We start from the raw sequence: 26,938 nt of genomic DNA, 5'->3' as shown, positions 1-26,938 counted from the left end.
GCTGGGTTGTGTATAATTAGAATGAGCCGTCACCACGGCAACCAGCGGCAGCTGAAGCTAAGAGACGAGGTAATGAGATGCCACCTGCAGCCCGACCTACCACCACCCTTTGGGTCTGCTCACCTTCCAGCTCCTCTCCAGAGTAATTGCTGTATCCCGGCAACCGGCATAGCAACCAAGAGACGCTCCCTCCTGCCTCCCCTGCTGGGCGGCAGTTGCTAGGAGAAGCAACCTTTCACCGGGGGACATCTGTGCCGCCAAGGGCAGACAGGTGCGGGCCAAGATTTTGCGGGTGCTTGACCCAGACCCAAAGCTGGGGGTCCTACAGGCCCCAGGCTGGGCCCCCGGCTTCCTGAGACAGATGGGCATTCTGCGGTGCCCTCAGTCACCACCCCACTGAAGCCCCAAATCAGCCAGTGGGAAACCCAGACAGGGAACCAGGTGTAAGGTGGAAACCTTGGCAAATCCAGCTGCTCTGTGGCCTCTTGCTATTCAATCCAATCAATTAATCGTACTTATTGAGCAGTTACTGTGTGCAAAGCACTCAACTAAGGGCTTGAGGACACTAGAACAATCTAACAGAGTTGGTAGAGGGGGAGACAGTCAATCCATCTATCGGTGGTATATATTGAGTCCCTACAGTGTATAGAGCACTGTACTAAGAGTTTGGAAGAGTACATCAGAAGCAAACGATGTAATCTCTGCCCTTGCTGGGGCTATATTGAAGCCCAGCTGTTTTTCTAAGGTTTCCACAAAGCAACTATGAGCCAACCGCTCACCAGGGAGTGGGTGCTACAAGGGAGAGGCATGAGGAGGAAGGGCTTTTGGATAGAGGCCAAAGGAAGCCCATATTATCACTGCAAAGCCTGTGATTAAACTCAGGATTCCCTCCTCTTTTCGTTTTTAAAGCACTTACTATGTGTCAAGCACTGGGGTTGATGCAAGATAATCAGATTGGACACAGTCCCTGCCCCACTTGCAGCACACTTGGGAGGGAGAACAGGGATTGAACCCCCATTTTAGGTGAGGAAATTGAGGCACAAAGAATTTAAGTGATTGGCCCAACGTCACACAGCAGGCAAGTGACAGAGTGAGAATTAGAACCCAGAGCCTCTGACCCCCAGGCCCATGCTCTTCCCACGAGTACAGGCTGCTTTCTCTTCCCTGACCCTTCAGCTGTGATTCTCAGATAAAACATGTGACGTCCCCCAAACCACAGGAAGAGCAGGAGGAAAGATCAGGAAGGGGGTGGGGTGTGTTGCCTAAGCTGGGCCAGATCTGTGCAGGGGCCCAAAACTCCTCACACCCTGTACTTTCCTCCCGGCCCTCAGAGTGGAGAAAGGCAACAGCCTTGGCCTGGGTGACCATGGAGTGAAGTGGACCGGGAGCTGGTGGGACAGCGCTGGAGCAGAAGCATTGGCGAAGTCCACATGCAGGTAGAGTAGATGGGAATTAGTTCCGTTTTACATGGCACCAGACACCTTTATGTTTGGAATTCTCCCCCGATTAGACTGTAAGCCCATCAAAGGGCAGGGAGTGTATCTGTTACCGATTTGTACATTCCAAGTGCTTAGTACAGTGCTCTGCACATAGTAAGTGCTCAATAAATACTATTGAATGAATGAATTTTAATTTTAAAACACCCATTCTCCCTCTGCTTTGGTTCCCACCACCCAGTTCTGTGGCTCAGAAGTGGCCGTTGTGATTCTAGAGTCACGAGAGGGGAATGAGGCAGCTCTGGAGCAAGGGATGGGGTCAAAAGTCCACCAGGTAGGTCAGCAACTCCAGAGGTTCTACAAACCTCTACAAAAAAAAATCCGTCTCCCCCGATTAGACTGTAAGCCCGTCAAACGGCAGGGACTGTCTCTATCTGTTGCCGACTTGTTCATTCCAAGTGCTTAGTACAGTGCTCTGCACATAGTAAGCGCTCAATAAATACTATTGAATGAATGAATGAATGAAAAAAACTTTTTCTGCAGGTCTTCAGGCTGACCTTACCTGAGCAAACCTAAATTAGAATAATTCTGCTGCTTGTTCCACCATGAACCAGAGACTGATGGTTATACTGGTTTCATTCATTCATTCATTCAGTCGTATTTATTGAGCACTTAATGTGTGCAGAGCACTGTACTAAGCGCAAACCAGTCATGCCAGGAATGGACCAAAGGGTAAACACTAGTTGTTCCCCATGGTGAATCGCAGCGTGGCTCAGTGGAACGAGCACGGGTTTGGGAGTCAGAGGTCACGGGTTCGACTCCTGGCTCTGCCACTTGTCAGCTGTGTGACTGTGGGCAAGTCACTTAACTTCTCTGGGCCTCAGTTACCTCATCTGTAAAATGGGGATTAACTGTGAGCCTCATGTGGGAGGACTTGATTACCCTGTATCTCCCCCAGCGCTTAGAACCATGCTCTGCACATAGTAAGCGCTTAACAAATACCAACATTATTATTATTATGCTCAGGTTTTTACTTTTAATAATTTTCATACTTTCATTTAAATAAAGATGTACAGGGCAGGGGATGGGGCTCACTGATAAAGGTATATCCATCTTTAGTTCTGTCAGGGGCTGGCCAATGTAGATTAGTGAGGGAGAGGCAGTACCAAGCACCCCTTTCCCATCACCTCTTTTTTTTTAATGGTATTTGTTCAGCACTTACTATGTTCCGGGCACTGTACTAAGTGCTGGTGTAGATACAAGATAGGTTGGACACAATCCGTGTCCCACATGGGGTTTACAGTCTTAATCCCAATAAAAATAATAATTATGGTATGTGTTAAGTGCTTACTATATGTCAAGCACTATTCTAAGCGCTGGGATTGATACAAGGATATCAGGGTGTCCCACGTGGGGCTCACAGTCTTAATCCCTATTTTACAGATAGGATAACCGAGGCATCGTGAAGTTAAGTGGCTTGCCCAAGGTCACACAGCAGACACGTGGCAGAACCAGGATTAGAATCCCCATCCTCTGACTCCCAAGCCAGGCTCCTTCCACTAAACCATGCTGCTTCCCCATTTTACAGATGAGGTAACTGAGGCCCAGAGAAGTGAAACAAATTGCCTAAGTCCTTCTGACTCCCAGGCCTGTAGTCTTATAATAATAATAATAATGTTGATGATGATGATGATGATATGTGTTAAGCACTTAGTATGTGCTAAGTACTGTTCTAAATGCTGGGGGGTGAAACAGTGTAATCAGGGCTGTCCCGAGTGGGGCTCACAGTCTTAATCTCCATTTTCCAGATGAGGTAATTGAGGCCCAGAGAAGTGAAGTGACTTGCCCAAAGTCCCACAGCTGACAAGTGGCGGAGGCAGGATTAGAACCCATGACCTCTGACTCCCAAGCCTGGGCTCCTTCCACTGAGCCACGTTGCTTCTCTTGCACTAGATCACGCTGCTACTGGGAGAGGGAGTATTTCCAGCGTGGCTTAGTGAAAAGAGCATGGTCTTGGGAGTCAGAGGATGTGGGTTCTAATCCCGCCTCCTCCACTTAGCTGTGTGACTTTGGGCAAGTCCCTTAACTTCTCTGGGCCTGCAGTTACCTCATCTGGAAAATGGGCATTAAAAGTGCAAGCCCCACGTGGGACAACCTGATTACCAGAAAAGCAGCGTGGCTTAGTGGAAAGAGCCCAGGTTTGGGACTCAGAGATAGTGGGTTCTAATCCTGCCTCTGCCACTTGTCAGCTGTGTGACTTGGGGCAAGTCACTTCACTTCTCTGTGCCACAGTTCCTTCAGCTGTAAAATGATTATTAAAACTGAGCCCCACGTGGGACGACCTGATGACCTCGTATCTCCCCCAGCGCTTAGAACGGTGCCTGGCACATAGTAAGTGCTTAACAAATGCCATCGTTATTATTATTATTAGAGAAGTGACTCAGTGGCAAGAGCCCGGGCTTGGGAGTCAGAGGTCATGGGTTCAAATCCCTGTTCTCCTGCTTGTCAGCTGTGTGACTTTGGGAGACTCATTTCACTTCTCTGTGCCTCAGTTCCCTCATCTGTAAAACGGGGATTAAAAGTGTGAGCCCCAGTGGGACAACCTGATCACCTTGTAACCCCCCAGCGCTTAGAACAGTGCTTTGCACATAATAAGCGCTTAACAAATACCGCCATTATTATTGTACCTACCCCAGCACCTAGAATGGGCTCGACACCTGGTAGGTGCCTAAGAAATCCCATTTCCCAGGCCAGGTTGGGCCCTTCCAGCTCTCTGCAGGTCACCGGAGCCCAAGGGAGGTGAGCAACACCTGCCCGGCTGCCTAGGCACCCCGTTGTCACTCACACCCAGGGAAAGTATTAATTTACACTGCCCGCACTGGAAGCAACGCTTTCCAAAAGAGCGAGGCGGCAGCAATGTGGTTAGAGAAGCAGCGTGGCTCAGTGGAAAGAGCCCGGGCTTGGGAGTCAAGAGGTCATGGGTTTGAATCCCTGCTCCGCCACTTGTCCGCTGTGTGACTGTGGGCCAGTCACTTCACAGCTCTGGGCCTCAGTGACCTCATCTGCAAAATGGGGATTAAGACTGTGAGCCTAATGTGGGACAAGCTGATTATGTCAGCCGTGTGACTGTGGGCAAGTCACTTCACTTCTCGGGGGCCTCAATGACCTCATCTGCAAAATGGGGATGAACTGTGAGCCTCTCATGGGACAACCTGATTACATCAGCTGTGTGACTGTGGGTCAGTCACTTCACTTCTCTGGGCCTCAATTCCCTCATCTGTAAAATGGGGATGAACTGTAAGCCTCACGTGGGACAACCTGATTACGTCAGCTGTGTGACTGTGGGTCAGTCACTTCACTTCTGTGGGCCTCAGTGACTCATCTGTAAAATGGGGATGCAGACTGGGAGCCTCAGGTGGGACAACCTGATGACCCTGTGTCTCCCCCAGCGCTTAGAACAGTGATCTGCACATAGTAAGCGCTTAACACATACCAACATTACTATTATTACTATTGTCTGCTCGTTGGCCTGTCCTGGCCAGGCCGGACCGCGCCGCGCTCCCGAGACCGCCCCGCGGCGCGCTCCCGCCGCTGCCTGGCAACGGGCCGGGCGGGGGCCGCGCATCCCCGCGACGGCACTGCCCCCTGCTGGCGCCTCGCCCCAACTGCCGCCAGCCGAGGCCCTGAAACCTTCTTCCCTCTCCAGGCGGGCCAGGGATGGACCATTCATTCATTCAATAGTACTTATTGAGCGCTTACTGTGCGCAGAGCACTGGACTAAGCGCTTGGAATGGACAAATCGGTAACAGAGACAGTCCCTGCCCTTTGACGGGCTTACAGTCTAATCGGGGGAGACGGACAGACAAGAACAATGGCAATAAATAGAATCGAGGGGAAGAACATCTCATTAAAACAATAGCAAATAAATAGAATCAGGGTGATGTACATCTCATTAACAAAATAGATAGGGTAATGAAGATATATACAGTTGAGCGGACGAGTAGTGCTGTTCCCAATGCTGACGGCGCTCAGGTTTTACCTTTCCATCATTTTCCTACTTAATCACTCATTTTGATGAGGGCAGGGGAGAGGCTCATTGATAAAGGTCTATCCATCTTTATTATTAATAATAGTAATAATGGTATTTGTTCATTCATTCATTCAATAGTATTTATTGAGCGTTTACTATGTACAGAACACTGAGCTGAGTGCTGAGCGCTGCTGGCGAAAGTCCAAGCACCAAGCCGACCTCACACACTTCAAATTTATCCTTTCCTGCCTTAACTCTGCCCTCTCCTCCGCCAGGCAAAGCTTCTTCTCCTCCCTCATCGACACCCATGCCCGTCACCCCCGCCGATTGTTCCGGACCTTTAACTCTCTCCTTAGGCCCCCTGTTCCTCCCCCTCCCCCATCTCTCACCCCCAATGATCTGGCCACCTATTTCCTCACGAAAATCAACACGATCAGGTCTGAGCTCCCCAAAGTCACCCCTCCGCCTCTCCCCTCCCCCCCACCAACCCCCTCCCCTACTTTCCCATCCTTCCCTGCAGTATCCTCAGAGGAGATCTCCTCCCTCCTCGCAAGTGCCACCCCCTCCACCTGCGCCTCAGACCCCATTCCCTCTCACCTTCTTAAAACCATCGCCCCTGCCCTCCTACCTTCCTTAACTTCTATTTTTAACCACTCAATCTCCAAGGGCTCCTTCCCCTCTGCCTTCAAACATGCCCACATCTCCCCCATCCTAAAAAAACCCGCTCTCGACCCCACTTCCCCCTCCAGTTATCGCCCTATCTCCCTACTACCCTTCCTTTCCAAAATCCTAGAACGAGTCATCTACAATCGATGCTTAGAATTCCTTAACTCCCATTCTCTCCTAGACCCCCTCCAATCTGGCTTCCGTCCCCTCCACTCTACCGAGACTGCTCTCTCTAAGGTCACCCATGACCTCCTTCTTGCCAAATCCAATGGCTCCTACTCCATTCTAATCCTCCTTGACCTCTCTGCTGCCTTTGACACTATCGACCATCCCCTCCTCCTCCATACCTTATCTCACCTTGGCTTCACGGACTCTGTCCTCTCCTGGTTCTCCTCTTACCTCTCTGGCCGGTCATTCTCGGTCTCCTTCGCTGGAGCCTCCTCCCCCTCCCATCCTTTAACTGTCGGAGTTCCTCAAGGGTCAGTTCTCGGCCCTCTTCTGTTCTCCATTTACACTCACTCCCTCGGTGAACTCATTCGCTCTCACGGCTTTGACTACCATCTCTACGCAGATGACACGCAGATCTACATCTCCACCCCTGTCCTCTCCCCCTCCCTTCAGGCTCGCATCTCTTCCTGCCTCCAGGACGTCTCCACCTGGATGTCGGCCCGCCACCTAAAACTCAACATGAGCAAGACTGAGCTCCTCATCTTCCCTCCCAAACCCGGTCCTCTCCCAGACTTCTCTATCACCGTGGATGGCACGACCATCCTTCCCGTCTCTCGGGCCCGCAATCTCGGTGTCATCCTTGACTCGTCCCTCTCGTTCACCCCACACATCCTATCCGTTACCAAGACCTGCCGGATTCACCTCTACGATATCGCCAAGATCCGCCCTTTCCTCTCCACCCAAACGGCTACCTTACTGTTACGGGCTCTCGTTATATCCCGGCTAGACTACTGTGTCAGCCTTCTCTCTGACCTCCCTTCCTCCTCTCTCGCCCCGCTCCAGTCTATTCTTCACTCCGCTGCCCGGCTCATCTTCCTGCAGAAACGATCTGGGCATGTCACTCCCCTTCTTAAACAACTCCAGTGGTTGCCTATCAACCTCCGCTCCAAAAAAAACTCCTCACTCTAGGCTTCAAGGCTCTCCATCACCTTGCCCCTTCCTACCTCTCCTCCCTTCTCTCTTTCTACCGCCCACCCCGCACGCTCCGCTCCTCTGCCGCCCACCTCCTCACCGTCCCTCGGTCTCGCCTATCCCGCCGTCGACCCCTGGGTCACGTCCTCCCGCGGTCCTGGAACGCCCTCCCTCCTCACCTCGGCCAAACTGATTCTCTTTCCCTCTTCAAAACCCTACTTAAAACTCACCTCCTCCAAGAGGCGTTCCCAGACTGAGCTCCTCTTCTCCCTCTACTCCCTCTGCCATCCCCCCTTTACCTCTCCGCAGCTAAAGCCTCATTTTCCCCTTTTCCCTCTGCTCCTCCACCTCTCCCTTCCCATCCCCACAGCACTGTACTCGTCCGCTCAACTGTATATATTTTCGTTACCCTATTTATTTTGTTAATGAATTGTACATCGCCTTGATTCTATTTAGTTGCCATTGTTTTTACGAGATGTTCTTCCCCTTGACTCTGTTCATTGCCATTGTTCTCGTCTGTCCGTCTCCCCCGATTAGACTGTAAGCCCGTCAAACGGCAGGGACTGTCTCTATCTGTTGCCGACTTGTTCATCCCAACCGCTTAGTACAGTGCTCTGCACATAGTAAGCGCTCAATAAATACTATTGAATGAACACTGTACTAAGCGCTTGGAATGTACAAATCGGCAACAGATAGAGACAGTCCCTGCCCATTTACGGGCTTACAGTCTAATCAGGGGAGACAGACAGACAAAAACAATAGCAATAAATAGAATCAAGGGGATGTACATCTCATTAACAAAATAAATAGGGAAATAAAAATATACACAAATGAGCGGACGAGCACAGTCCTGAGGGGAGGGGAAGGGAGAGGGGGAAGAGCAGAGAGAAAAGGGGGGAAAATGGGGCTTAGCTGAGGGGAGGTGTTAAGCACTTACTATGTGCCGAGCACTGTTCTAAGCGCTGGGGGAGATACAGGGTCATCAGGTCGTCCCATGTGAGGCTCACAGTAAATCCCCATTTTACCGATGCGGTAACAGAGGCCCAGAGAAGTGAAATGACTTGCCCACAGTCACACAGCTGAAAAGTGGCAGAGCTGGGATTCAAACCCATAACCTCTGACTCCCCAGCCCGGGCTCTTGCCACTGAGCCACGCTGCTTCTCTACTGCTATCTGGCCCTTCTGCATTAGAAATAATAATAATAATGATATCGGTTCAGCGCTTGCTGAGAGGCAGAAATGAACCCCCCTTTCCCGCTGCCCTGACTTTCTCCCTTTGTTTCTTCCCCCCAGCCCAGCCCCACAGCACCTATATCTGTACTTTATTCATTTGTATCGATATAATAATAATAATAATAATGTTGGTATTTAAGCACTTACTATATGCAGAGCACTGTTCTAAGCGCTGGGGTGGATACAGGGTAATCAGGTTGTCCCACGTGAGGCCCACAGTCTTCATCCCCATTTTCCAGATGAGGGAACTGAGGCACAGAGAAGTTAAGTGACTTGCCCACTGTCACGCAGCTGACAAGTGGCATCTGTCTCCCCAGCTTGTTGGGGGCATGGAATATGTCTGTGTATTGTTATAATCTCCCCAAGTGCTTAGTACAGTGCTTTGCACACTGTAAGTGCTCAATAAATACAATTGAATGAACAAGGGCAGAGCCAGGGCTCCCTTTGCCGACCAATGGTCAGCCTAGTCCCGGGTTCCCTCCTGGTTGTGAATTCCATGAAGGCAATGAGGAGGGAGAGGGAGAGGAAGAGGAAGAGGGTACAGCATACCTACAAAAAAAAGAGAAGGGAACAGCCTTTCTGTTTTGCTTTGGGGTTCTTTTAGTGGTATTTATTAAACACTTACTATGTGCCAACCACTATTCTATGCGGGGGAGTAGATACAAAGTAACCAGGTTGTTCCACGTGGGGCTCACTGTTTTAATCCCCTCTTTACAGATGAGGCAACTGAGGCCCAGAGAAGTGAAGTGACTTGTCCAAAGTCACACAGCTGACAGATAGTGGAGCTGGGAGTAGAACCCACAATCTCTGATTCCCAAATCTGTGTTTTTTCCACTGAGCCACACTGCTTCTCCTGCTCCTTTGCCTCTATTCATCCAATTGTATTTGCGGTCAGGAGAGTACAATATAACAGTGATGAACAGACACACTCCCTACCCACAATGAGTTTCTCCCTCTCCCTAACAAGCAGCAGCATGGCCTAGTGGTTAGACCATGGGTCTGCAAGTCAAGAGGATGTGGGTTCTAATCCAACCTCTGCCACTTGTCTGCTGTGTGACAATGGGCAACACATTTAACTTCTCTGTGCCTCAGTTACCTCATCTGTAAAACAGGGATTAAGACTGTGAGCCTCACGTGGAACATGGATTGTGTCCAATCTTATTAGCAGTGCTCTGCACAAGGTAAGCACTCAGTAAATATGATTGAATGAGTGAATGAATGAGGGGAGAGCCAGGGCTTCATTATTATCATTTACTGTCCTGTACCTGGCACATAGTAAGCTCTTAACAAATACCATTTTTTAAAAAAATCCTCTCCCCTCTGACTTACCAGCAGGGTGGAACCCTGAGGGAGGCTGAATCAAGGGGCAGGTGGGGGAGAGGAGAGGCCACTGAGGTTTCTTTTATTAAAAAATAATAACCTGCTGCTAAACTGCTCTCTCTCTCCCTCTCCACTAGCCCACGGCTCAAAGCCGTAGAAAACCCTGCCGAGAAATCCCTTCTGACTTTGGTGCCGGAGGCTCTGAAGTTGACCAGCAGCCAGCCCTGAGTTCAGACATTTCTAACTAGAGAACAAGCTTTGTGGCAGATAAATTTGGGGGAGGGAGTGCTACCTCAGAGACCAGGACGGGGCTTGGTTATTTTGAAAGGAAAAGAATTCCATTCATGATTCACAGGAGAGAGAGGGGAGACAGGGGAAATAGTGTATTCCTTCCGTCTGACCCTTTAAGCTAGCTGAATGCTAAATACCAGAACCGTGACAGGTTCGGTCCGAGGGAGAGGAAACGATTAACTCCAGGCTTTTCTATTTATTTTCTTAAGAATACCACTCAGATTGTATAGCACTTGGTCTTCATCCTATAGAAGTAGTAATAGCTCTTACTGTATGCAGATCACTATACCCAGCACTGAAAAAGAAGACACAGTGGGGAATTAGATACGGTCCCGTCCTTCAAGGGCTCACAATCTAAGTATCTGCAGGGCCCAGATGGGAAAGAGAGAAATGCTGATAGAGCCACAAAGGGGAACTAAAACACAACTGGTTAATGTACAGTTCTGCAGCTTGCCCAGTTCCTTATTTCTTCAGGAATTTGGGGCTACAATTTGAAGATGATTTCCCCAAATTATTGACCCCTTTGAACATTTATTACTCTGAACCAATCACCTCTTTAAATGCTGTGAGGTATTTTCCTGAGAACTTGTGTTCTTTTTGGGCCTGGAAAAGTGCTAGAGCAGTGGCTTGGTGGAAAGGGTATGGGACTGAGAGGCAGAAGAGCAAGGTCCCAGCCTCAGCTCTGCCTTCTGTGCCACCTTGAGCAAGTCAATTAACTTCTCTGGGCCTCAGTTTGTTTCCTCATCTGTAGCATAGGAATAAGATACCTCTCAGATATCTCTCTCCTCTTAGATTGTGAGTCCCTATGCGGGAAAAGGACTCTGTCTGATCTGATTAACTTGTATCTACCCCAGCCCTTGGCTCACGGTGAGCATTTAATAAATGCCGTCATCATTATCATTTACTCCCAAGCATCTAGGCATCGTGAGAGCTGGAGGCTCAAAGCCCAGTGGTGTTTGCAGCTGCTTCCCTCTCTCCCACCCTCCCTTTCTCTCACACACATGCCTTCTGCAATGCCAAGCTCGAAGGAAGGGAATGGAACCCACCATTCTCAGAGACACTCAGTGTGAAGTCCTTTGGCCTAATGGAAAGAGCACCGGCCGGGGAGTCAGAGGAACTGGGCTCTAATTCCAGCTCCGCCACTTACCTGCTGTGTGCGTTGGGCAAGTCACCTCACTTGGTCGTGCCTCACCTCACTTCGTGCCTCAGTTCCCTCATCTGAAAAATGGAGATTTAATCCCCCTCCTTAGACTGTGAACTGCCTGTGGGGCCTGATTATCTTGTATCTACCACAGTGCTTGGCCCATAGTAAGCACTTAACAGATACCACTATCATTATTATTTCTCTAAAAGACCTAAGGGATGCTAACTACCTTCCTAAGCCTCCTGAGGCGTCTCAATTCCTCATCTTCCCCATCTGAGCTCCGACTCACCCTGAGAGCTCCCTCACATTACAAAGCGATTATGGAAAGGCAGGGAGGGAAGTGAGCTTTTTTGAAGATCTTTAAAAAAAAAACCCTGCTAGCTTGAACAGCTCATGCGGAAGAGGCGTAACCTGGGAAACAACCCTACCCCTAGCCGGGCGCATCATGATTTCTCTGCAGAGATCTTGGCACCAGGCCAGGGACAAGACTATGGCTCGTTGCCTGAGAAAGCAGTTGCAGGCAGATCCTCGCTGCCTTTTCAAATACTGAAGTGAAAGTCATGCGGTGGGGGGAGGTGGATAGAGGGAAGCAGAGTCTGTGACAAGGGAGTCAATAAAGAGAGGCTGGAGGGGTGAAGATCAGGCTTCATGGGTGATTTCATCTTCTCTTCACCTATTCTGGCTTCCCCTGTCTTCTGCCTCAGGAGAAATGCCATTAAAACCAGTTGTGCTTTCAGAGGTTATGGTAAACATTTTGTTTTACAGGAAGCAACAGCCAAGTGGCAAAAGCCCCAATTTAACTGGGGTGGGGTAGGAAGGAGAGACAGGGAGGGAGGAGGGAGGGGAAGCAGAGGAAGGGGAGAAAGAGGATGAAAAGGAAGGGAGGGGCAGGGGGCAAGAGGGGCAGAGGTGGGAAGGAAGGTAAGGAGAAGGGAGAGGCGAGGAGATGGGAAAGGGAGGTGAGGAGGAGGGAGGGAAGGGGGAATGGGAAGAGAATAAGGGAAGAAAGACAAGGGAGAAGGAGCAATGGGAGGAGACGGAAAATGCTGGCGAAGAGAGAAAACAAAAGAGGAGAAGTGGAGTGCAAAGGACTAAGGCAGAAATTTCCAGCTTTTGTTCATTTCTGTTTCCGTTAACTTATTCTCTATCGCCTGGGGCTCAGATCTGGGAGAGGCTCTTGGAGTTGCAGGAGGAGATGCATTGGAGATTCTAGATCCCAAGATGCTTTGGAATCTTGCTGGGGTAGGAGACTGGCTTTGCCAAGAGAAGCAGCATAACCTGGATTCCTGATAATACCAGCAGGAGGACTGGGGGTGTTAATGACTCGGGACTTGAGGCAACTTTAAAAGCTGACTTAAGGAGGACTGTGTGTCTGTACAGCCAGGCTTACACATCAAATGTTTATTGTTGTACTGTACTCTCCCAAGTGCTTAGTACAGTGCCCTGCACATAGTAAGGGCTCAATAAATATGATCGAATGTATGGTAGAGCTCAGGTCCGTGAGCAGGCATGGTACACACAGAACACGGAGTGAGAAGATCCAGCTCAGCCACCAGCCTGCTCTGTGACCTTGGGAAAATCATTTGACCCCTCAGTGACTCAGTTTCCTTATGGGGACAGAACCCTAGTCACCCCACCAGTTAGATAAGTTGCATGTGGGACAGGAACTGTGCCCGATATGATTTTCTGGTATCTACACCAGCATTTTGCCCAGTGCTTGGCCTAATAAGTGCTGAATAAATACCACACTTAAATAGCTCAAGCTTTCCTACCTGGCTTTCACGCTGCTGTAGGTAATATAATGACCATCCGCATCTCAAATGCTCTAGAATCTTCCCTAATGAGCAAGAGGCCCTTTCTCCTGCTCCCTTCAACCCCTGGGCTATTCGGGGTCTGGGCTGAGTCCCCAGAACACTCCTCATTTCACTGGAACAAAGACACCAATCCCTCTGACCACCGTTTCTCTCTTTATTGTGTACAAGTGATATAAGCCCCTCTCCAGAGAGGGGGTACTGAGCCCCGACATTTGTCTGCTGCCCGGGCCACCCCAAGACAAGAGCGATCCAAGTCCTCCCTCCCGTGGGACCGTAATTCGGACCGCGACCGGCCTGGAGGGGTGCTGCCGCTTCTTCCCAATTCGGCTTTCTCGTTCAGAGCCAAAAGAACTCCTGCTTGCAGAAGCCTGTGTAGAGGGGCTGGGCCTGGACCCCTCGCCTGGAAGAAGGAACAGAAGAATGAGTGGTGACCGGGGGAGAGAGTTATTGTCTAGCTTCTAAGAATTTCAAGTCATCCAGTCAACAGGTACTGACTGAGCACTAGTCTAAGTGCTTAGGAGAGTATAACAGAGGTAAAACATATGGTCCCTAACCTCTGGGGTCTTTAAATCTGAAGAGGTTTACAATCTTACAATCTAAAGAGTTAATCATTTCTACTGTGTGCAGAGCACTGTACTTAGCATTTGAGAATAGGATAGACTGTATGCTTGCTGTGGCAGGGAACATGTCTACCAAGTCTGTTGCATTCTCCCAAGCGCTTAGTACAGTGCTTTGCACACAGTTAGCACTCAGTAAGTGCCACTGATTGAATACAATAAAGTAGAAACAATCCCTGCCCTCCAGGAGCTTACAATAAAGAGGAGGAGTTTACAATCTTTGGGAAGGAGGGAACGAACAGCAAACAAAGTTTTACTACCCCCCTTTCACAGGTTTGCTTTAAGATGGAAACTCTGAAGATTCAACTAATATTGGATTATCTGGGTGAAGTGGTCAGGGCTAAGTCTGGACAATTGTAATTCACATTACACCATCAATGCCCATGTGTTTTACCCGGCCCAGGTGCCCAAGGGAAAAGGTCATTTCCCACCCCTCCGCCCATGAGGTCCTCAAGCTGGAGCTTCATCCCTTGGGTGATTGACAGCTACGATCCTCAGGATCTCGGTCTATTCCCAGTTCAGCCTCTGATTCTGACCTGGTCATTTTATTCCCCCCCACCCCCACAGTTTCTTCTCTGAAAAATGAGGTTAAGGGAGTACAGTCAGTTCTGCCCTAACACGTGATTCCTGGAGGTATTCTGGATGGGACTCCGGTTTGTGGAATTAGACTTCCATCAATGAGAAGCAGCCTGGCTTAGTGGAAAGAGCACGGGCTTGGGAGTCAGAAGATGTGAGTGCTAATCCCAGCTCTGCCACTTGTTTTCTGGGTGACCTTGGGCAAGCCACTTAACTTCTCTGTGCCTCAGTTACCTCATCTGTAAAATGGGGATTGGGAGCCCCACGTGGGACAACCTGATTGCCTTGTATCTATCCCAATTCTTGGAACAGTGCTTGACACACAGTAACGACTTAACAATACCATAATTATTACTATTATCAATGCGTGTCTCTGTGGGTAGAATGCCCAGGCGATGTTGGAAGAAATAGTTGTGTAAATGCACATAGCATCAGACTCAACATTTTGACTACAATGTGAGTTTTTGTAAACACGAGGTTCATGCACTACAGGAGAAATGACTCTGCATGAGACTGGTTGTGGGAGGAAAGGAGAAAATAAAACCATAGCAGCATGATTACTCCTCTACCATGCTCCTGGATTGAAGCCGATCCAAATGCACACCTTATTCAGAAGAGAAACTCCTTGGCTCCCTGAGAACCACGAATAGCCTAACCCTCCCCCTTGTCTAACTGCAGCACAGTAGAATGGGTTCCCGCACCTGAGGAGCTCACAACGGAAGTCTGTCAGTCGAAGGTAAGCACTCTGAAGGTCTCTCACAGCCTCGGAACTCCACAGCCTCTCAGCAACGGCCCCGGCCCTGGGCCTGCAGAACAAAGCGCGGGCCTGCGTGACCCTGTTTTCTGGAGTCAGGGAGAGAGGAGGACAGGCAGAGGGGAAGAGGCCTCGGTTCTGTTACTCCCAAGGTGGAGTATGTGGAAGGAAACCTGACGGCTTCTTGGGGCTGAGGGTTTGGGGGAAAAGGAAGGAGGAAGTGCTTTGGAGGAGGCAAGAGGAGTGATAGCCAAGCCTGTTAGCAACTGATGCCTTCCCTCTGCCCTTGTTCAAGGATCTGGTTTGGTTAAAGCTGCCTATGACCACTAAGAAAGAGGAAGAGGTGATCCCACTGAATTCAGCATGGCCTAGTGAGGAGAACCAGAAGGACCTGTGTTCTAATTCTGGTTCTGCCACTTGTCTGCTGTGTGACCTTGGGTAAGTCACTTCACTTCTCTAAGCCTCAGTTCCCTCATCTATAAAATGGGGAATAAGAGTGTGAGCCCCACGTGGGGCAGGGACTGTGTCCAACCTGATTAACTTGTATCTACCTCAGCACTTAGGACAGTGCTTGTCATATAGTAAGCTCTTAACAAGTATCATTATTATCATTATTAATAATAATAATCCCTGCAGGACCTAGGCTGGCAGAGCCTGGCTCTGGGTCCTATAGGGCAAACCGTCTGAATAACCCCCGTGGTGGTCAGTCATCCAATTCTAAATGAACTGGTTTGTTCCCTGACTGGTACTGCTAAAGTAATGAATGTTTTTGCATCCATTTTGAGGGTTTACATTTTTCAGCCTTGAGCCTCCCTCTGCTACAGCTCCTGCCATAGCTGACAATGTTTATATAGACCAAGGAAGAGAAAGCAAAGACTTTGAAGCAAGTGGGGGGTTCAGATGTTCTCCTGGAGAAGCACTTTAAGAATGCGTACAGTTAGTCTACTTCCAGAAATGGCAAGTGTGATGTCATCCCATTAATCTCCGGGCCCGGCCCACGACGTCACGATGGTCCGTGAGAGCTGTCAGAGGCCACCCTAGTAACTGCTCAGAGGCCACGGAAACCCCTCCTTGGTTGAGATGAAAAGAAGAAAAATGAAAAGAAGAAGAAAGTCTCTCTAGAGAAAGAGGAACTCATTTAATGCAAACCAATAACAGCAGCTCTCTAAAAACCGACCATAGCCATAAACAGCTGGACAGGCCAGATAGGGAAGATAACCCCAGGCTTAAGAAGGTAGGGAGGAAAGAGAGGTCATCAACCTATGCTCTCCCTCCACAAGGGAAATGCAGAACATGAAGCCTTAGAAATACGTATGTGTGTCTGAGGGGGCGGGGGGAAGGGAGGATTCTTTGTGCCCTGGACTTTGCTTGGAATAAAGTAAGATTGGAGTAGATCAAGAGTAGGGAAACTGAAAACAGGAAGTGCCTCCATATGCAAAGAAGAGCAGAAAAACCCTGCTGCCAACCAGGCCCTGAGGAGGGTCTGCTCTCCTGGTCGACGTCATTTGTACTACTGACAACTCATGCCAAATTCCAGACTAAGGGACTGTCACATGGAGGAGAGGAGGATTATTCTGCAAAAAGCTCTCCAAGACAGAACCCTCCTCCTCCCCTCTCCAGTGAGGAGCAGAGGCACTTTGTTTCCGCACGATCCCCGGAGAGGGGAAACTCACTGCTAGTGGGCAAAAGTACCTTCCCCGCCGAGCCCACAAGGCCCTTCCAACCACCTTGCTGACCTTTCCTTACCAAAGCCTGGGGGTCAGGTTAGTCGCATCCACATATTCGCCCCACATGCAAGCCTCTCCCCCAATCACCAGTGCCTTCTGCTCGGGAGTACCTGAGGAAACAGACCGTGGAAGCTGTGGCTTTAGAAAAAAAAAAATCACACGGCAAAACCCCAGCCCAGCCACAGCCTAACAGAAGGCTCATGAACTCCAGAGTAGGACAGGGAGGATGGGATCTTATCAACAGGTGGCCTGGTGCGCCACCGTTCAGGAGACAGCAAAGGAAGGAAGCCCCTTCCAACCCCCGGGGGAGCTGCGAGCCAATCCAGGGATCTGTGAGGCAGGACCGGATTAATCCACACTCCCTTGCAGGGGCCTTCCGGAACCACCCCCAGCCACACGTACCTTCAAACTGCAAAGGCTCCACTTTGTAGGCCTCAATCCAGTCCTGTCCATAACCAATGCGGTTCAGGTACCAGGGGGCGGAAAGCAAAGCCCTGTAGCTGGCGTTGGTGACTGCCTCCAACTCTTTAAGGTAGGATCCCGCGTTCTCTCGCCACACGTGGACTACGGTGTCACCTTTCAGCTGGTTGGAAGGCACAAAAGGCAAAGGCGCCCGCGGAGAAGTCAAGGTCCAGAAAAGGGGTCTAGGCACCTGGGCCACAGAGAACTCCCGGCCCAATCTCCCTAGAGTTCAAAAGAATGCCACTGATGAACTCGCTCCCAAGTGTTGCCCGGGCAACCCAACACCCCCACAGTCGAGAACGGGAGGATCAAACTGAGGGGAATGTGGAAGCGCTTAATAAATACCGCAATCAGGTGCACCACACCTTCACGGCCCCCACAGAAGACACGCTCAGGCGAGCCACGCCAGGATGGGGCCAGCAACAGGCCTGGCCATGACCTGCCTCCGACTACCTTGGCACAGACCTGCACCTGTCTCCCCACACCAGGAAAGGGCATCGTCACTCCAAAGCTCTGCCCCAGAGACCCTCCCCTTAAGCTCAGTGAAAAAGTTCTTCCTGATGAAGAAGATGGGAAATTGGTGGCATGGGATGGTGCCTTGTGGGACAGTGTTCGGCATTCACCCTACTCCCTAAGACCCACTCTCAGCTCACTTCTCCATAAACTAGGGAGTCGAGTGTGTGGCCTGGGATCAGAAGGGCCTTCTGGAAAGCCTAGTAATGGCCCACCATCATTAGATATGTTTGAAGGTCCTTGTTTTCTTAGTAATTTTGGTATTAAATGCTATGTGCCAAGCACTGTATTCAGGACTAAGGTAGATACAAGACAACCAGGGCAGACAGAGTCTCTGTCCCATGTGGGGCTCACAGTCTAAGGGGGAGGGGGAACTGGTTTTAAATTCCCATTTTACAGATGAGGAAACTGAGGCCAGAGAAGTGAAGTGACTTGCCCAAAGCCCCACACCATGGCCTACTGAAAAAAACACAGGCCCAGGAGTCAGAGGACCCGGATTCTAACCCCAGTTTTACCACATATCTGTTGTATGACCTTGGGTAAGTCACTTCACTTCTCTGTAACTCAATTCCCTCATCTGAAAATTGGGGATTCAGTACCTGTTCTCCTAACTAAGACTATGAGAACATATAGGATCCGATTATCTTGTATCTACCTCAGAGCATAGAAGCTCTTGGCATATAGTAAGTGTTTAACAAATACCACAATTATTAATATTATTACTTGAGACACAGGGAACCTCTAGAACAAACCCAAAGACACAGCTCCAAGCTGGAACTGGGTTAGATGCAGCTAAGTGGGTGTGCTGGGCAAAGCTGAGCACCCTGGTGGCCCAATTCAGGGCCTAGGATTTGGGCCGAGCTACCTGACTTTAGACAAGCTTCCCTCTAGACTATGAGCTTGTTGTGGGCAGGGAACATGTCTATCAACTCTGTTACATTATACTCTCCCAAGCGCTTTATATAGTGCTCTGCACACAGTAAGCGCTCAATAAATACCATTGATTGTTTAATGCTCCAGGAAATTTGAACCAGAAAGGGAGCCGAGTATTTCTGTCCCCTTCTTAGAGGCTAGTCTTGCCTCATACAACCCTCCTCCTCCCCCATCTGGAACACAAGGTGCTTTTAGATGTAGAAAGAAGGGCCAGTAACATTCCAAAGAACACAAAGGGGCTGCCCAATTCTTTTAAAAAGAGGCTTTGGGAACCATCTACAGAGGAGGAAGAGAAGAGAAGGTAGGGGAGGTCAGATCTGGGCCAGATCTGCTTCTCTGGGCCACACCAAAGAAGACTGGCTGGGTCTGTGTTGATTCCTTTGCTCTTTACTTCTGGACACTTGATGGAAACACTTGATGGAAACCCCAGAGAGTCTAACTACCTGCCAGACACCTGGAGGCCAGTAGTGACAGCAGGCTGGGAGGGAGGAAACAGCAGACTCAGTGGGCCACTGGAAAATGAAAAAATGAACTGCCCCTAGGTCTGGGTTTGCCTCTGGATCGGTGGGGAATAGAACCCATTAAGTCCTCGGTTTGACACAGTTCTCAGTTCCCATGCCTTTTTAGGGATGTCATGGAAAAAGAAGATGGGGGAGGGCATTACAGGACCCCTTTCTCATTAAAGCTTGGCCCAAGTTCAGAGATTAAAGGGCACTTTAAAGAGAAGGGTAAGAAAGAAGGAAGGTTCTAAGTCAGGTCATAGGTAAAAGCTTTTCACCAAAGTGCACGATTCCCCAAAGGCAAGGCAGGGGGATAGGAAACAAACGGGTATGGCTGCCGGACTCCCCAGCTGGCCTTTCCAGTCCTTCTCCCTCCCTCACCTTCACCCCGTTGTCAAACACCTCCTGCCACACCACGTAGCCCTTGCTGTAGGAAGAGACGATAGACAGCAGCCTGCGGTGGGAGAGAAACCAACAAGATCACTGGTTGTCCCATCGGCAGTTAAGAGGAATGGAGGACACGAGGGTAGAACTTCAGGCCCGACATGAGGGTAGAACTTCAGGGTCTTCAGATGCAGGGCCTTTGCAGCCCAAGCAGATGCCCTGCAAACAGCATCTCAACTCAACCTCCACCCAATCAACAAGGGATGACTCCCTTTCCTGCTTAACCAGTACTGCTGTAATTAAGAAGGAATCACCCATTCCTCTGACCACAATCTGCTGCATGGAGCCATGACAAGATCTGGTTCTTAGCATGAGCAAGTGGGAAGCAGGAAAGGTCAGCCCTTAAAAAAATGGAGAGTCAGTTTCTTGGTCAAGGGAGTAGAAGGATGATCATGGAGGGAAGACTGGTACAATAAAGGGCCAGCTCCTGTGAATTGTACCATGTCAGGGGGAAGAGGAGAAGATAGGAATTAGCTTGCACCAGAGAAGATGGAATTTTTCAGTCAAGTCTCACTTCTAGGGTGTAGGGGCAGGCCCTGGCTACCTACAATTCCTGGGCTCCATTCCATGTCCACAGCCCGCTTAGCATACTCCGGTGACTCTGTTCCTTACCTCTGAATGTACAAAGATTCCAGTTTCGTGAAGTCTTGGCCAAAGCCTACTTCCTCCATGAAATCCCGGATGTCTGGATTGGATCTCCTGCATTCCAAGAAAGAGATCTAATGAATCCCTCCAAATCACAGATTCCCAGAAGGGACAGAGCCTAGACTTGGGGTGGGGAGGATGAGGTCTGAGGCCAAAAAGCCAGGTGACGTCTTCCCATCTTTCTTCATAATTTGAGGGCTTATTGTCTTAGGTAGAGAGAGTGTTGATTATGGTGGCTAAGCATGGGATCATAAAAGTCTATAAAGCAGATATTTCCCTCTTTCCTCCTACTGATAGCCTTCAGGGAGGAGGGAAAAGGCTGGACTGGACTCTTGGAGAGACTTGGGTTTCTCCACCCACCCATGGAGCCAGAGCTACAGCCAAAGAACCAATTGGAAGACCCCTACCCCATTGAGGCCCCCTGTGCCTTAAGCCAGACCCACTGCTCCCTCCGGGCTCCACAGTTCAATATAGCACGAAATGTTTGGACAGCAAGAAGCTTGTACCAGCAGGTGAAGTCGACCTCATCTCCCCCAAGGTGAAGGTAGAAGTCTGGAAAGACAGAGCTGATCTCCGAGAAGAGTTTGGCCATGAACTCATAGGTGCTGTTGAGGATGGGATTGACTGGTCCGTATGTTCCCGAGAGCATGGGTCCCACGTAGCAAGGCGTCAGCAAGCCAGGAGCGCCTGATCCAATGGAAATCCAACCTCAACACACATGGACATACACCCAGCGGGGGAAACTGTGGGGATGGGGGAGAAGACTTTCCTGACCACTGGGAATTTACTGCTACAACCACTCTCCGTCACCCAGATCCTAACCCTAACCACTCTCCCAGATCTCATTCAGGTCCAAGCAGATGACTGGGATCTTACTCAGGATTTTCTCAAGCCAAGCAACCCAGACACTTTAGATTTAGCCATTATCTAGAATCCACCGCATTCTTCCCCAGTCCCAAAGAACCGTGGCCACGGTTGAAAACACTGGCAAACCTTTGGTTGAAAACACTGGCAAACCTTTGCTGGCGACTCCCACCCATAGCCTAGAGCTATTCCTCCTGGGGAGTGACCTGGGTTCAACCCTGAATTTTTTTTTACAAAGGGTTTATGAGTGACCTCATCTGGGGCTGCCCTCCCCTATGCACTCAGCCTGCAGTAGAAACAGGAGAGGCTACTGGAGTCCCTGCGGAGCCCATTAGAAACACTACCCACAATTCCTCCCATCTTGTGTCACTCTGACTTTTTCTCCTTTAAATTTTGGGCCAAATTGAGTTCTCAAGAACCAGCTTTAATAATTGTAATAATAACTGTGGAATTTGTTAAGTGCTTACTATGTGTACTAATTGTACTAAGAGCTGGAGTAAATATAAGGTAATAGGGTTGGACAAAGTCCCTATCCCACATAGGGCTCACAGTCAATCCCCATTTTACAGCTGAGGTAACTGAGGCCCAGAGAAGTTAAGTGACTTGTCCAAGGTCACACAGCAGACCAGTGGTGGAGCCAGGATTAGACCCCAGGTCCTTCTGACTCCCAGGCCCATGCCCTGTTCACTAGACCACACTGCTTCTTATAGGTAGGTTTCCAAGACCTACCACCAAATATTCTTAATGGATAAGACCTCTGACAATACACGGCCAGTACAGGGCACATCAAGCCATCGATAGTATTTATCGACTGCTTACACTGTGCAGAGCCCAATACTAGGTAGGAGCTTGGGAGAGTACAACAGAATTAAGAGATGTTCTCTGCCCTCAAGGAGCTTACATTCCCTGGACTGTGGGGGGTCAAGGAGGGGATTAGGGAACAGAGAGTGGAGTCAAAGAGTGTAAATAACCCATTCAAAGTGTTTGAACGGGAATGACAGGAGGGAAATGGGGCGATAGCTACATGGTACAATGGGATCAGGGTTTTTTGTTTTTTTTAAGGGGAGGGATATGTGGGTGTGTTTAAAGACAGAAGGGGAGGAACCATTAGAGGCTGAGCAGTTGAGGATTATGGTCAGGGAGGGAAGAAGAGTGGATACAAGTGTTTTAATAAGGCATGAAGGGAGGAGGTAGGGTGTAAGTAAAGGGAAGAGATTTTGAAAGAAGGCAGTTGACCTCACTTTGAAAATGGTTGTGGGGGTAAGAAGAAACCGAAGAGGGTGATTTGGGGGAGTTCAGGCCTGATGGTTCATATTTTGTCAACAAAATAATTTTAAAATTAATAATAATGATTATGGTATTTGTTAAGCTCTTACTCTGTGCCTAGCACTATTCTAAGTGCTGAGGTAGATAAAAGGTAATTCTACCTATCTACCTTCTACCTTTAGGAATCAGGTTGTCCCATGTGGGGCTCACAGTCTTAATCCCCATTTTACAGATGAGGTAGTAACTGAGGCTCAGAGAAGTTAAGTGGCTCACCCAAGGTCACACAGCAGAGAAGCAGTGGAGTCACCGATTAGAACCCATGTGCTCTGACTCTCAAGCCCGTGCTCTTTCCACTAAGCCACACTGCTTCTCTAATTGGCAAAGTGGGTGAGGTGGAGATAAATGGGGGCCCTGGGGGTTTAAGGAGGGAGATATGTCAGATGCGGGCAATGGGCATGGGAGTCAGTAAGGGGGAAATATTGACACTGGGCAGAGGAAAGAGTGGAATTATAATAAGTGAGGATGAACTTAAGATGGACGAGGTCGGTCTGACGACTGGATTTCTACCAGAAGCACGCTATGGTGTGAGCACATAAGCGGAGGAAAGGTACTGTGGAGGTGATCCAGAGTCCAGGCTGATGGTACAAGATTGAGGGAGGGACAGAGGAGTGAGGGAGTTGAAGTCAGAGGAGAGGGTGGTGTTGAAGGTAGGGATTCGGGTGTCAAGTGGGAAGGTTGGGTAGGGAGTCAAAATGGGGCATAATTGCCTGGGATAAGTGAAGGGGGTCAAGAGATTGGAGGTTTCTAAGAGGGGAGAGGGCAGTTTTGCCAGGAGGTATTTGAGAGAAAAATGGTGAGGGGGTTGTAGTTGGAGAGTGGCATGTCGGAGTCAGTGAGGTTGGATTACAAAATGATCTATAATCATAATTGTAAAATGATCATAGATGAGATCAGCATGTGCCCTAGTTGGTGAGGTTGAGTGGGGTGGTGCAGGAAGTAGGCAGAATTAAGGAGTACAAGGAAGTGGGCAGCTGAGAGGTCATGAGGAATGTCTACATGGATATTGAAGTCCCTGATGATCAATATAGGGATAGAGAAGGAGAAAAGGAAGGTGAGAAGGGCATTGAAATCACCCAGAAAATTGGAGGTGGACCCCAGGGGACGGCAGATGACAGCAACTAATAACCAAAGTGGGGGGTAAAGGCACGTGATATGAGCTTCCAAGGACGGCGAGTGATGGAGGAAATGGAAGAATACAAAAGTGACATCCTCAGATGTGGATGAGGGTGGGTGATTAGAGGGTGTGGTGTGGGGGGAGCATCATGGTGACGGTCAAGCACCTTAAGGGCCCCAGCTTCTAGACCCAGGACTGGAGAGACCCGTTTTCAGTTGCCAGGGAGGAGAGATAGCGGATACCGGTCCCTGGTCTGGAATGACCGTGGCTTCTAGACGGCTTCCAAAGCTCTCCTCCTCAGACTGTGAGCCACATGTGAGGTGGGATTGTGCCCAACCTGATTAAGTGGCAATTACCCCAGCGCTTTGAAAAGTGTCCGACACACAGTAAGTGCTTAACAAATGCCATTATTAAAAACAGAAAAGTCAAGTGCTTATTGGGAGTCAAGGACTGTACTAAACAGTGAGAAAAAAACAAACAAAAATAAGCGCGAGAATTAGACATGGTTCCTTGTCCCTGGGCCCAAAAGTCCTCTCTCTTCCAAGTACCCAGGCCACCACTAATGAGGAAAAAACCAGGCAAGAAAACAAAGAGGAAAATCTGTACTTACAGGAGCCTAGCCTGGGAGCAGCCCATGAAGGTAAGGTATTACCAAGTGAGCAACAGGCTCTACCTGGGACAGGGAAGCCATTTCCCAGGAGCTACTAAGAGCCCAAGGTAGATCTCTCCGTCTGGTTCTTACCTAGTCCCCAAGATAAGGTGTGGCCAGGGGTGTCAAACTCTGCAAGGACTCGGATGCCACGTAGTCTTGCATACTCGATTATGATCTTCACGTCCTCGGGCGTATAGACGTGGGTGGCAGAGTTGTAGGCCCCCTGGAAGGCAGAAGCAGCCCTGTGTGTCTATCACTATGGGGAAACGAGCACATTTGGGTACGCACGTTCTTCCTCGAGACCCTTTCCCTCCATCCCCAATCAGCTCCCCAGGCTCCTCTCGGGAAGCAGCCAGCAACAGCTGACCTGCAGACGGCCAAGGAGAGGAGCGGTAGGGTGGACGGCAGCTGAGCTGTGGGGCTGATGACAGGCTTGACCCATCCCGCCACCCCACCGACAGACCAAACCCATGAGTCTAGCAGTCCCATGACACTACACACCTTTCTGCTGAGCTCGGGGAAAGTCACACTCTCAAACGGGAAGGAGGGGTCATCCACTACGTGCCAGTGAAATACGTTGAACTTGTTGTAGGCCATGACGTCCTGGAGACCAGAGCACACACAGACGTATACTACGCGAACATACCGCAGGCAGGATTCCAAGACCCACGAGGAGCCGGAACGGCTTCACACTCTGGATGTTACAGTCTAGACGTGAGCCCCTCTAGACTGTAAGCTCATTGTGGGTATGGAATGTCTACCAACTCTGTTACAGTGTACTCTTCTAAGTACTTAGTACAGTGCTCTGCACACTACAGGCACTCCATAAATGCAACTGATTGATTCGCATCCACCTGCTGGCAATCTGAGGGAGCACTAAGACCCAAGAGCTAGAAACCCAAGCTTTTTCCGAGCTGACTTCTCTTCAGTTGCTACTCCCGGAGTTGGTGAAGAGGGGAGTGGGAAAGAATGGGGAGGACCTGCCATCCATGGCCTCTGAGAGTCAGTAAGAAAAGTCTGGGCCAAAATAGTCTGCTCCCCAGAAATGATCTTCCAGGAGGAAATCAATTTGAAATGGAATCCACATCCAGGCAACAAGAGTGTCTGAAGAAAACAGGTTTGCCAATTCCCCACTGGAGGAGATATTCAAGGGCACATTCCTCTCCACAGGGAGAGCCGGCTGGGCTGGGATGTGGGTAGCAGCTTCCCCCACCCGCTGGACTCTCAGGGAAACCACCCTGCAATCCACGGTTGACACCCGTGGAACCATCACAGTCCCAAGAGAGGAGTGCCTGGGCTGCAGAGAGCTCAATGGGGCTCAAAGAGAATCACCCGTGGCACCCAATTTGCCCTGCCAAGCAGATTTTATTAAGGGTATTTGTTAAGCACTTACTAAGAGTCAAGCACTGATCTAAGCCCTGGGGTAGATGCAAGTTAATTGGGTCAGACACATTTGGTTAAGCACCTGAGGTCGCTCAGACATGCCACCAACCCTACATACCCCAAGGTATATAGCTGTATATATATATATAAATATATATACGGCACTCTCAGAATGGGGAAGGGTCACAGGCACCAGGTTGGCATAGTGATGATGAAACAGACTTAGATAAACCCAGGACAGGTGAGGGGTTGGGCCAAGCCAGCAAGACCCACTTCAGATACCTCTTCAGTTCAAGCTGGAAGCAGGGAAGCAGTGTGGCCTAGTGGAAAGGGCATGGGGCTGGGACTAAGAGGCCCTGGGTTCTAATCCCAGCTTTACCACTTTCCTACTGTGTGATCTTGGGCAAGTCATTTAACTTCTCTGTGTCTCAGTTCCCTCATCTCTGCAAAATGGGGATTCAATATCTGTTCTCTCGCCTACTTACACTGTGAACCCCTAGAGGGTCTTGATAATCTTGTATCTACCCCAGGGCTTAGAACAGTGCTTGGCATATAAGTGCTTAAGAAATACTAATTATTATTATTATGCTCTGTGAAATATCACCCGGACCTCTGACCCTGGGACCTGCCAAAGATCTACAGAGTCCTGGTGGGATGACCAGCTGGTTCATGGGGTTAAGATCAGTCCTAAGGTTTGTGCTTTCTTGTTCAGTCATCTGGCCCCATGAGTATAGTTTCCTCAATCAATCAGTGGCATTTACTGAGCACTTTATTGTGCAGAGCACTGTTCTAGGTGGTTGAGAGAGTACAATACAAAAGAATTAGCAGTTGCGTTCCCTGCCCAAATAAGCTTATAAAACCAAAGCAAACCCTCAAGATAGCAGAGATCAGAGGACATACCAGTGTCTCCAAGATAGAGCTCAGAGGCAGGTAATGGCGGGAGGTGTCAAGGAGCAAACCACGGTGAGGGAAGCGAGGAAAGTCCACGATTTCTGTCTTGTTGACAAAATACTGGAAAGAATAAGCATGGGAAGGCCCATCAGGGTGGTACCGGCATGGTTTAATGGAAGGAACATAGGCGAGGAAGCCAGAGGACCTGGCTCTAATCCCAGCTCCACTACGTACTTGCTGTGTGACCTCGGGCAAGTCACTTCATTTCATTTCTCTTTGCCTCAGTTCTCTTCACCTGCAAAATGGGGATTCAATTTATGATCTCCCTCCTACTTGGACTGTGAGCCCCAAGTGGGACCTGATTATCTTATCTCTACCCCAGCACTTAGTACAGTGCTTAGCACCCAGAAAGCACTAAACAAAATACCATAATTATTATCCTCTCACTTACAGACTTCTATGAA

The 26,938-nt window shown here is 49.5% G+C and overlaps 1 protein-coding gene across 1 annotated transcript in view; it reads right to left on the bottom strand.

Annotated features, from left to right (window-relative positions):
* Positions 1–13,206: 13,206 nt before the first annotated feature.
* HEXA (hexosaminidase subunit alpha) overlaps positions 13,207–26,938 on the bottom strand; it is a 40,829-nt gene continuing 27,097 nt past the window's right edge. Inside the window, exons 5-14 of the mRNA XM_029065906.1 lie at positions 26,484–26,594; positions 24,702–24,803; positions 24,291–24,423; positions 20,751–20,931; positions 20,212–20,298; positions 19,537–19,609; positions 17,150–17,330; positions 16,767–16,857; positions 14,968–15,072; positions 13,207–13,473 (exon numbers count right to left, since the gene is read on the bottom strand). Of these exons, the coding sequence (XP_028921739.1) occupies positions 13,410–13,473; positions 14,968–15,072; positions 16,767–16,857; positions 17,150–17,330; positions 19,537–19,609; positions 20,212–20,298; positions 20,751–20,931; positions 24,291–24,423; positions 24,702–24,803; positions 26,484–26,594 (1,128 nt within the window). The 3' untranslated portion in view covers positions 13,207–13,409. The remainder of the gene's footprint in view (positions 13,474–14,967; positions 15,073–16,766; positions 16,858–17,149; positions 17,331–19,536; positions 19,610–20,211; positions 20,299–20,750; positions 20,932–24,290; positions 24,424–24,701; positions 24,804–26,483; positions 26,595–26,938) is intronic.

Source organism: Ornithorhynchus anatinus, chromosome 5 (genome assembly GCF_004115215.2).
Source record: "Ornithorhynchus anatinus isolate Pmale09 chromosome 5, mOrnAna1.pri.v4, whole genome shotgun sequence".
Taxonomy (NCBI): Eukaryota; Metazoa; Chordata; class Mammalia; order Monotremata; family Ornithorhynchidae; genus Ornithorhynchus; species Ornithorhynchus anatinus.
This window is presented reverse-complemented; position numbering and strand designations above follow the sequence as displayed.